An 11,116-nucleotide genomic window follows, 5' to 3' on the forward strand; every position below is an offset into this window, starting at 1 on the left:
TTAGAGCCCTCGAAGCTAAGACGTCAACATCTCACCCAATGGAGATCCGATTTATTGGCCTTCCGCCGTCACTAGCAGAGCGATATCATCCCCACGTGGTTAGAATCCTGGAGGCCATTGGGTTGCCGTACTGTGTGAACTTTATTGTTCGGATCAGACTATGGATTGGTAAGGGCCCCACCCCCACCCCAGCCGCTTCTGCAGCTACCACCCCGGAAACGGGAACTACACAGCCATTCTCACTGGTGGCTGAATTCGCTACGGCTCGGGTTCGCGATCTGATAGTTTCGCAGTCTTACCGCTTAAGGAGCGTCAGGGCCCAGGACCTGTTTGATGCAGGGGGAAATACACTCATCTTTTGTCGCCCTCTATGGCCTGTACCACTTCACAGTCTTTTGCTTAAGGCTCATGAGGCCCAGCATAGCCCCGCGATTTGCAGGTCTTCATGCGGCCAAGTCACATGGCAGACCTTGTGCCCATCTCATCGGAGGCGGACCTTGCTCGCCTGTTGCCACAAGCACCTGAATCATGCCAATGACTAGCTTCTACACAATCGCCTGCCTTCAATAGTCAAAACACAAACTTCATTCACATCATCTACACCAACATAAATCTGTTAAATCATGCACACCACACCCAACTCGAGCTTCTAGTTGCTGACAGATCGCCCGACGTCATTGCTGTCACAGAAACTTTTCTCACGCCTGATACCCCGGATGCAGTCGTTAGCCTTGAGGGCTACTCTTTGTATCGTGTCGACAGGGCGGGGAAGGAGGGGGGAGGCGTTGGTGCCTACATCCGGAATACGTTCAAAATGACCATCCTTGCAAACTTAGACCCAAACTTTGATAACACACCTGAATTTCTCATACTTGAATTATCCATAGCTCCCCACAAAACACTCATAGCAATAGTTTACGGTCGCCCATCCGCCGCTCTACAACACCTGTTTTTTGACACACTTTCCGACCATCTGCCCGTATACTCAAACGTCATCATCACTGGTGACTTCAACATAAACATGCTCACGTCATCCATCTCATCTTAGTTTCTAGCCACAAAAATCGCTGAAAATTCACTCTATCTCGTTTCATCAAATCTGACACACCACGCCTTTTATCGCAATAATCCATATCATACCTGGATAGACATCTTCATCATTAGAGATCCCTCTGCACTCATCCACCATCAACAGTCCGCATCGCCATTCATCGCTGGTCATGACTGGATCGAAGCCACCCTCCATTTCATCCAGATTCCGTCCATCTCAAAAATCATCCTGTCACGCAACCTTAAATACATTGCTTCATCACCCTGGGTCACTCCGCAGATCAGAAACATGATGTCGACTAGGGACTGCGCCTACCATGATGCTCGACGCACAGAGCTGCCATCTGAGATAGAGCGATATCGCCGTCTCCACAGTAGGGTCTCGAGCTCCCTCTCCACCGCCAAAAATTTATACTTCGCCCATCTTATCGATCCATCCACAAATCCGAAAAAAATGGTCCACTTTTCGCAAATTCAACTTCACAGGCTCCTACCATCACCTACTCAAGTCTTTTCTCCCGATACACTCATCACCACATACACCTCTGCAACAGCCTCAACAACACCGCTCACCAAAAATGACCTAACTGAATTACTCATTAGCACCACCACTCCGGATCACTCTCCCGCCCCATTTAGTTTCAAGCCCACATAGTCAGACGAAATACACCAAACAATCACCTCATCCACGTCAAAGGCAATGGGTCATAATGGTCTATCAAACAAAATGCTACGTCTCTCTCTATTATTTATTCTACCACTTCTCACTCTCTTATTCAAGAGTTTCATACAGTACTCACATTTTCCCTCTCTGTGGAAGAGGGCCCTCCTCCTCCCCTTGGCTAAAACGCGTCAACTCATTACGCCCTCAGCCACTCGCCCCATAGCTTTTCTCTGTAAAATTTCTAAAGCCTTTGAGCGTATCCTATTTCGACAGCTCTCAGACCACGTTTCGGAAAAGAACCTACTAAACTCCCGTCAGTCTGGCTTCAGGAGGGGATGCAGCACTCAGTCCGCCCTGCTTGGCGTGACCAAGGACATAAAGGAGGTGATAAGCCGTCAGGAAATCACGATCTTGGTTTCACTTGACTTCTCAAAAGCCTTCGACGCAGTCTCCCACCTGAAGCTCTTAAAAAAATTAAAACGTCTCAATCTCTCCAATAGTGCCTTAACCTTAATCCATAGCTTCCTTTATGACCATTATCAGGCCATCGGAGGGGGGGGGATGCCATTCCTGACTGGCACTCTGCTCCTACGGGCGTCGCTCAGGGCAGTGTCTTCGGCCCTCTCCTTTTCTCACTTTAAATTAATGACCTTCCAGCCTCCCTATCCCACTCAAACCATATGATATATGCCAACGACACTCAGATCTGTCTTCATTGTTCATTCGCCTCCATCAATCAAGGTATTGCACGTCTGAATAGTGATCTGGAATCGATTACATTTTGGGCTCACCAAAATGTCCTTAAGCTCAATCTGTTGAAATCCAAGGCCTGTGACGTGGTAAAAGTAACGAAGTTGCTTTTCACCCGTCCCACCGACGACTCCATGCGAGGCGACCAGTTAGAAATGTATATATATGTATAGTCATGCACGCATATTCTTCTCTTGTTTCTTGATATATATGTGGCTTAGAGGAAAAATGCGCGGTTGGACGAGGCGAGGGCACGGCAGCGTCGGACAGATATGGATATGGAAGAATGCACGCCCACGTATATGCTGTGAGCGCTGCAGCGGTAACGCCGAGAGAGAGATATAGATACAGGGAGTATGTTGCCACGCGCGCGCTTCATTCATTCGATAGCGGGCCACTACGCCGAGAGGTACGTTAGGAAAATATCGAGTTTTTGGCACAGTGTGTGTGTACGGAGAAATTTGCGAGTTATCGAGGTGTGAGAGAAAGAGAGAGAGGGGGAGTCAACTGCTGTCGGGGATAAGAGCGTCCGGAGATCAACCCAGGCCGCGACACCGACTGCCCAGCTGCCGCGCCACCTGCTGCCTTGCCACACCGCCTCCCGTCATCGAGACCTGCAGCAGAGGCCGAACGAGAGCACGCCATCGAGTCAACGGGCCACACCGAGCTCAACCGCCTGCCCAGCAGCTGGGTCCAGGGTGCAACACGGCCACGAGGGCCGAGAGGTGACACCTGCAGCGGAGTCAGGAGAAGATAGAAGGAGAGAGAATTAGAGCCCCCCGAGAGAGCGAGAAAAAAAGGGATTAACCAGCTCTTGTCGGGACGCGGCTCGTTCTCACGTGCGTACTTTCAGCCGTAAGGTACGGTGCCTATAACTATAATTGTATTATCAATAGGTAACGTGGTGTGAAAGGAGAAACAGAGATAGATTATTTCGCGGTGTATGTTACTGGAGAGTGATATTCGTGCGGTCGTCGAACGTAAGTGTGTGAGAGAGACAGAGGCAAATAGTTGGCCATCGGGGGAATAAGTGTATGGACGCGTGGGTGTGTGTGTAAAGAGAGAGATATATAGATAGGACGCGATAGGGCGTACCCGCCTTAGAACAATGGGTTAGGGTCGAGCATAACAAGGAACGGGCCGTAAGCGTGTCTCTAACACGGGCACGAGGCGAGCCTGCTACTTGGTCGCGAGAATATACTGACGCGGAGGACAGGGGTATACGACAGAACGGGGGAAGGAGCTGTATCGGTGTATATAGACGCCAGCACTCGCAGCACGTCGAGCGCGGCGATGCTGCTGTAGCACGGCACTTCTGTACATGAGGACGAACAAATATATGTGAAAATATAACTGTATATGGTAACCGAGTCTGGCTGTTAATCCATTATTTCCCTCACCTCTCGGGCTGGGGGAAAGCTCGTCGGGAACCTCCTTTTGGTTTAGAACGATAATCGGGACTAGGAAAGGGGCAGACTTACGTGAGAGTTGCGACCTGTACTTCCGGGCTGCCGACAAAAATCGACAGGAGTACAGTGTAATAGGCCATGATTCTAGACTGCCTTGCTTACATCTCTCAACTTGTCTTATCATCCCTCATCCCCATTCACATCCATGGTGAACAGATCCCCGTTGTGGAGAGGGTGACGAAGCTAGGTGTTATTTTCACACCAATTTTACACTGGACTCTTCAGATAAACAAAATTAATCAGAGAGTACATCACACACTATGGTTCCTTAGATTCCATAGACATGCCCTATCACGTAGCCTTAGAAAGTCGCTCGTTGAGACCCTGGCCTTCTCCCACCTAGACTATGCATTATCTGTTTTCTTTAGCCTTGATGCCACTCGGAATCTGAAACTGCAACGGGTCATTAACGTATGTGTACGCTTCGCGGTGGGCACAATTCCAAGAACCTCACATGTGATACCTTCGCGACTTCAACTGGGATGGCTCTCGGCTCGACGCAGACGCGAGTACCATCTGGGGTGTCTTGCTTTCAATATCATTCGTCATCAATGTCCCGCCTACCTCACCAATCGATTTCAGCCTGCACCTCACATAGTCACGAACCAACGTACCCTACGTCGTCCTCATTTCATTCCCATAGTCCACCCTCCCGAACCCGAGCACGTGACGACGCTTTCTACATCCAAGCCTCCGACCTTTTAAACTCCTTAGCACCTATCGACCTCGATGACTATACATATCAGTCCTTCAAAGTCATGCTACATGATACCTTACTACTACGCGATCAGAGCGAGTGGAACGAGCGCGTGGAGAGAGTGTATATCATTACAGGCCCCACCTGCCGGGCCTCCTGATGATGCGGGCCGCCTGGTGGTATAGTCGACAATCCACTACACTCTTGTAACTCACACATAGTCATATCGACCCCTACGTCACTCACCCACTTTATCGCGCCATTTTCAATTCAATATCCCTTGACATTCCACTTGTACCTCACCAAACGTCATTCCAAACAAAATTTTATTCTCACCAACTCTGTCACGCGTCATTCTGAACCCACAAACATCCCCATCTTACACATGCCTTCCGTACAACACACTCATCAACCTTTCTCCTGCTGTCACAATTCGATCACCTAGCATTCTCTAGCCATCACAATTACTTAGATTGCCTTCTACTCATGTCACTCCACCACGTTAAGTACTTTCCATGTCTTGCTGAAAAAACTAACCATGTTTTTTCTTCTTGTTCGTTACTTTAGGTTAATTGCTGTTTTTGTTAATTTTTAGTTAGTAAGCACTAGATTTCAAGCTTGCTACTGCTTGTGTGCAATCAATTTTCGGCCAGATGGGAATCGTCCTCAAGGCATAATAAAGTTCTTAAACACTCTCTTTGTTATCTTGCAGTTAGCTGCTTCTGCTCTGCACTAATATACGTATATATGCCATGCTCTCCATTCTTCCCAGCTCTCACTTAATTGGCTAGCAGCGGTGCACAGCATGTGTGTGTGTGTGTGCGCGCCTGCATGTATACTTAGCTGCTTGAAGCGAATATTATACAGTAAATCTACATATTTTGGCTAACAGCAGCATAAGCTTAGCGCTCTTCAGGAAAAACACGAGATATTTCGCTCATCATCGAGACAAGCGGAAAAAGTTATCCTCTGTGACGTACCCTTACACGCTTATATAATACATTTTTTATTTTTTTTTATTTTTACGGTGACACGAAAACACTACGCGTTGGATCATCCTTAAAATTAATCGCATGCTCATACCGTAGAGGAGTAAGACTCGCAGAAATAATCTCGAGGTGGAGTCTCGAAAACGATTTAAAGGGTAATTTATTCGCATGGTTTGATACCGATCTCTCTCCCCTCACTAGCGAACAGGAGTTATCCTGCAACTACCAAAAGTGCACATGCATCTCTTCCAACCGCGTCCTCTCTGCACACTATGTATAAGTTAACCTTCACCTTGCACCGATGTCGGCTTTTTTAGTGTTCTTCCGTTTAATGCACGTGTCCTTTTTCTCCACCCCCTTCAAGCCTATCAACTTGTTATCGCACGCACACGTGAATCGCTTAGCTCTCCCGACAATTAATATTCGTGGCAAACCCAAAATTATCCCGAAGGATTATACACTCGCAACTCAGGGGAAGGAAGCTGCACGTGAATTTTTATCGTATATCACGCCATTGTTATTCCCTTTTCCTGGTGATTATGCGGAAATCCACAAATTTTATAAGTCATTTCATAAAGATAAGGAAACGTATGTATGTAGATTTTTGTTAAAGAGTTTTCTATGTGCTGTAATTGCGATAACGCGTGGTACAATACCAATATTTTATGTTAAAAACTTTATTTTTTCTACCGATCTTCTGGTTGAATTAAAAGCATTACGTATCATCTGTCCTTCTAACACTGACTGACGTAATTTAAAATTATTTTTCCGCCTTCTAACCTCAAAGTAGCACCTTCGCCGCTTAATTTTGGGTTCTCAGGCAAAAAAATAGTATATAAAACTCGTTCAAAAGGGCTTCTTTACGAACCTCGTTACGGCCTTCGCCTTCGGCTCGTGCCGCAAACCTCTCAGTTCGTAAATCGAAGCCTTTGCAAACTCGTACGTAATGAACTATTATAAACATAAGAGAAAGGGAAAAGAAAAGCAATCCAACCTCCTCTTTTTTTGTCTATTCAACGGTAAATGTAATCAATGGCGATCATCGAGTGGACCTAGTCCCATCGATCTCTTGAAAATACTAGGTTCCGGAGGGTATGGCCAAGTGTTTTTAGTGCAAAAGCGCAAAGGCGTTGACGCCAACAAGCTCCACGCCATAAAGGTAAGTACTAAAAAAAAGCTGGAATCATCCAGAAGGAAAAAATGATCGAGCACACAAAAGCCGAGAGGCAGATTTTAGAGGCTGTTAGGGACACGCCGTTCATAGTATCTCTGCACTATGCATTTCAGTCGGAAGAAAAGCTTCACCTCATACTGGATAACTTCATCTCTTACGCATATCGATATCTTTTTCGGGAAACATCACAAAGTTTGGGACAAAAATAGCAAATCTCGTCTTTCACCTGTTTTGCAGACTTCGTGAATGTTGGCGAACTGTTCACGCATCTATCCAGAGAGAGCAGGTTCGATGAGGATGAAACGCTGTTTTACATCGGCGAGATCGTCCTTGCCATAGAACAACTGCAGAAAGTAATTGTATGATGATTTCTTTTCACACTCTTCACACCAATCACATATTTATTTAATTACCTGACCATCACGGGATGAAAAAAATTCACGAGGCACTTTGCACGTGCGGTAGAACGGTTGTGTTTCATAGAAAAAATACACGTGATGTAATCGTTATTGTTTTTAGCTAGGAATAATCGATCGGGATATTTAGCTAGAGAACGTGCTGGTGGACAAGAACGGCCACATTGTCCTCACAGATTTCGGCCTCAGCAAAAAATTACGGCCACATGAGTGCACCGGGCACTTGAGGACTTACTTTATTTGCGGTACAATTCAATATATGGCACCCGAAATAATTAAAGGACAGGATGGCCATGATTTTGTAAATAGTATTCTTAAGTACCAGTATTGTTCTATCAGTGGGCCTAATAGTATAACAAACTCATCTTGATCTTTCATATGCTCACGAAACCAACAACAGGCAGTGAATTAGTGGGGGATAGGAATCCTTACCTACGAGTTTATAACCAGCGTCTCACCATTTTCCCCGCAGCAGAGCGAAAAATCCGACAGCTCGACGATATTTCAGCGCATCCTTAGATCCGAGCCTTTATATCTGGGCTCAATGAGCCGAAACCTCCAAAAATTTGTAAGGAGCTTGCTGAATAAAAATCCACGCTCGCGACTGGGAAGCGGTCCTAGGGATGCCGTGGAGATCAAAGAACATAAGCTCTTTGGTCACGTTGGCTTCGACTGGGAGGCGCTGGCGAGGCGTGAGGTCGCACGACGAGCTTGACACGAGTAATTTTTCGGAGAAATTGAATAAGATCAACGTCGTCGAGTATGACGGAAAACTCTTTCAGAATACGTTTAGAGTGTGTTTTCATCACTTGCAGTTTAATTTATTATTTAATATATTACGCGATAAAATGAATTACAAATAATATTATTTTTTTCCCACAGGGATACACTTACGTGTCACCAGTCATTGCTCGAAACATAATGCTGGACAAGATGAATCCTCTGCTGGCAAACCGATCTTCGATATCACCACGGCCATTCGTGAACCCCCGGCACTCGGCCCTCGAGGCTCATATGCATTACGAGGAGTCCAGTTTCTTCGTAAAGTACGAGCTTGAGAATAATGAACTGCTTGGCGACGGAACTAACTAGGTGTGTCATCGCTGCCAGTATCGTTAAATAAAGATCGACTTATCCGTTAAGATAAAGACGAAGCGCGATACCCAGTATTGGCAGGAGCTGGAGTTACTAAACGCATGTCAAAGCCTCCCAAATATTGTGAAGCTGATCGATGTGCACGAGGACAGTGCATCGTGTATTTGGTCACAGAACTTCTAGCGGGTGGCGAGCTGCTGGCACCCGTCAACAAAAAAAAAAAAAGTACGGAGACCCAAGCCAGCTATATAATGAGACAACTGGCCTCTGCGGTCAAGTATATGCACGAGCAAGGCGTCGTCCCCGGGGACATAAAACTTGAAAATATCGTATTTAAGAACCAAGGCAACAATCTCACGGTCAAGGTAGTTATTGTTATAGTTTTTTATTATTGTTGTTAATAATATTATTATTTCTATCATTGTCATTACCAATATTATTATTTTTACTATCATTATTATTATTGTTATTGTTATTGTTATCATTATTATTATTGTTATTGTTATTGTTATTTCTTTGTTTTTTTATTACTATTGTTGTTGGCTTTGTGAATTCCATGGATTTTTTTCTTGGTATAATCGTTTAATTCCGAGCAGATAATCGACTTTGGATCTGCACAAATAAAGAACGCCTGCCAGCGCAAGTGCACGTTTTGCTTTTCGATATAATACGCAGCACCCGAGGTGATAACGCGCAGCACGGGCTACGACGATCGTTGCGACATTTAGAGCCTTGGGGCCGTTATGTACGCAATGTTTTCGGGCGAGATACCAGCCCAAATATCCCGAGGCAGTGAGTGACTTGGCTTATCGCATCAAGCAGCGTGACATAAACTTCGACAGCCCAAAGCTGAGCCACAAACTCTCGGCTCTGCCACGGAGTTCTAAGGGGCCTACTCTGACTTAACCCAAACAAACGCATGGGCCTGTCTGAGTTGATGCAACATCCCTGGGTACTCGGCTCGTACGCTCACTGCCAAGAAGTGCCTGACCCCTACTGGCTGAACGATCTCCAGGACCAAGCGCAGAGGAACTGCAAAGAGTAATTCAAGTCCTCTACCGTTAACAACGGCGTGGACAATCTCAACCAAAAAGTACAAGCTAGGGCTGAGCTTTTGGGATGCAACCTTTATGGCTCAGCTCACAAAAAGACCAGCGACCACCAATCGGTATTCAAAGCTACATTATACGAACAGAATAACTGCGAACGGGAGCACCATTCGGGTCAATATCATTTATAGTTTTTTTTTTTTTTTTTTTCATTACTTATTGTTTAAAAAAGCATGTATGTAACTAATTTATAGTGTCCCATGTCCTTGCAGGAAAGCCATGCAGCACAAGAAAGAGAACGCGCTCAGACTTGGTCGACTTGGTGGAGGATGCATCGTCTGGGCCTTCCATCGTTGCAGCCGGAGCAAGAAGTCCAAAAAAAAGAAAGTGCTCCAACTCGATCGAGATAATTGCCGTCCGGGCCAGTGACGCGATCGCGCAAGAGGCGATTGGAGCAAGCCCACTCGTCCGAGGCCAGTGAAACATTGGACAATAGACGCAATTCGTGTTCCCATGTGAAGATCGAATCGTCCAGGAAGGCAAGATCCTTGAAAAAGGCCTGGTACGATGTTCCAACCATTACTATAGACTAACGATGCGGTACTAAGTGTGATGAAGTGCAACGATCGTGTTTGATACGTTGTTCCTTCGTACATCCAATATAAAGAAACATAAATTGCGTGAGGCTTATAACTCAAGTTCATTAGTAAAAAATTGTTTCCTATCTAGGTGAACAGGGTTACTTTTTACTGCTTGTGGCTTCTCTAATGTATTGTGTCCTTAAACAACTAATTTTGTGATGAAATCACCGGTAGTGGTGAAGTCTTCCAAGTGTTTGATACTAGTGTCAGTCATAGTGTATCTATGTTTTCATTTTTAGCTTTAAAAACTAGACCTAAATCGGGAGTGCTTTTAAGATACTGAAACACTCTTTAAATTTCTTTTTATTCCAGTTCAGTGGGTTTCAACTGTCACCTGGACAGGTCATTGACTGCAAAGGATACATCTAGTCTAGTTACTTTGGCTAAATGAAGAAGACTTCCTGTGGTCTTTCTTAAGGTACTCTAGTCTACTGCGCTACTTTTGCTCTATTGTGCTCAGAGTTTTTTAATTCCTTATTTTTCACGTGTCTCGTCACCATAGGAGTATTTTGGGGTTTGCTCTCACTCATATTGAATTTCTCAATAATTTTCTAATTATACAATGATTGAGTAAGGACAGAAATCAAATCCTCTGATTTCTGTCTCTGAGAGTTTCCATGCCCAGATAATGTTTAAGTTCTCGCAAGTTGTTCATTTGGAATGTTGTACTTAAGCTGGACTTGAAGATCTCATTCATTTTAGTTATTTCATTTCCAGCTAGTAAAATATCAAGATACAATCCTAGTATTATTATTTTATTATTTTTCTCTAAGTCAAGAGACAAGGCTCATTAATATCTTTTCCAAAACCAAGTTTTAACGTTTCCTCAGTAAAAGGTTTATTTCATCTTACGGAACTTACACGAAGACCATAGATTCATATTTAAAGCCAGTATACCTTTTTGCCATTGTACTTATTTAAACTACAGTCTATTCGGTCTGGGAGTTCCATATAAATATCTGATTTTAAAGTAACATTAAGAAAGGCAGATTTAAGATTCCTCTAACAATCGTCAAGATCGTAATTATTAATAATGGCAAGTGCCACTCTGATTAACACCAGTCTGGAAACTGGGGCGTAGGTTTGTCTCAGTTCATACTTCTTCCTGTCATTAAAATCTCT

General features: G+C 44.8%; 1 protein-coding gene across 1 annotated transcript; it reads left to right on the forward strand.

Annotated features, from left to right (window-relative positions):
• Positions 1–6,819: 6,819 nt before the first annotated feature.
• Positions 6,820–8,301, forward strand: LOC149374142 (ribosomal protein S6 kinase alpha-5-like). The gene is made up of 4 exons (XM_089594746.1): positions 6,820–6,985; positions 7,031–7,146; positions 7,682–7,906; positions 8,092–8,301. The coding sequence occupies exons 1-4, from the start codon at positions 6,820–6,822 to the stop codon at positions 8,299–8,301; spliced, it is 717 nt and encodes a 238-aa protein (XP_089450872.1).
• Positions 8,302–11,116: the final 2,815 nt, after the last annotated feature.

The sequence above is a fragment of the Copidosoma floridanum genome, unplaced genomic scaffold (genome assembly GCF_036245765.1).
Source record: "Copidosoma floridanum isolate Cflo_tuat_1 unplaced genomic scaffold, Cflo_Japanese_pri ptg000021l, whole genome shotgun sequence".
Taxonomy (NCBI): Eukaryota; Metazoa; Arthropoda; class Insecta; order Hymenoptera; family Encyrtidae; genus Copidosoma; species Copidosoma floridanum.

Bases quoted from the DNA above. Each gene is read 5' to 3' on its own strand.
- LOC149374142 (XM_089594746.1), top strand. From the start codon at position 6,820: ATGATCGAGCACACAAAAGCCGAGAGGCAGATTTTAGAGGCTGTTAGG. The intron at 7,147-7,681 runs GTAATTGTATGA...TTTTCCCCGCAG, and splicing joins CCATAGAACAACTGCAGAAA to CAGAGCGAAAAATCCGACAG. The intron at 7,907-8,091 runs GTCGCACGACGA...TTTTTCCCACAG, and splicing joins AGGCGCTGGCGAGGCGTGAG to GGATACACTTACGTGTCACC.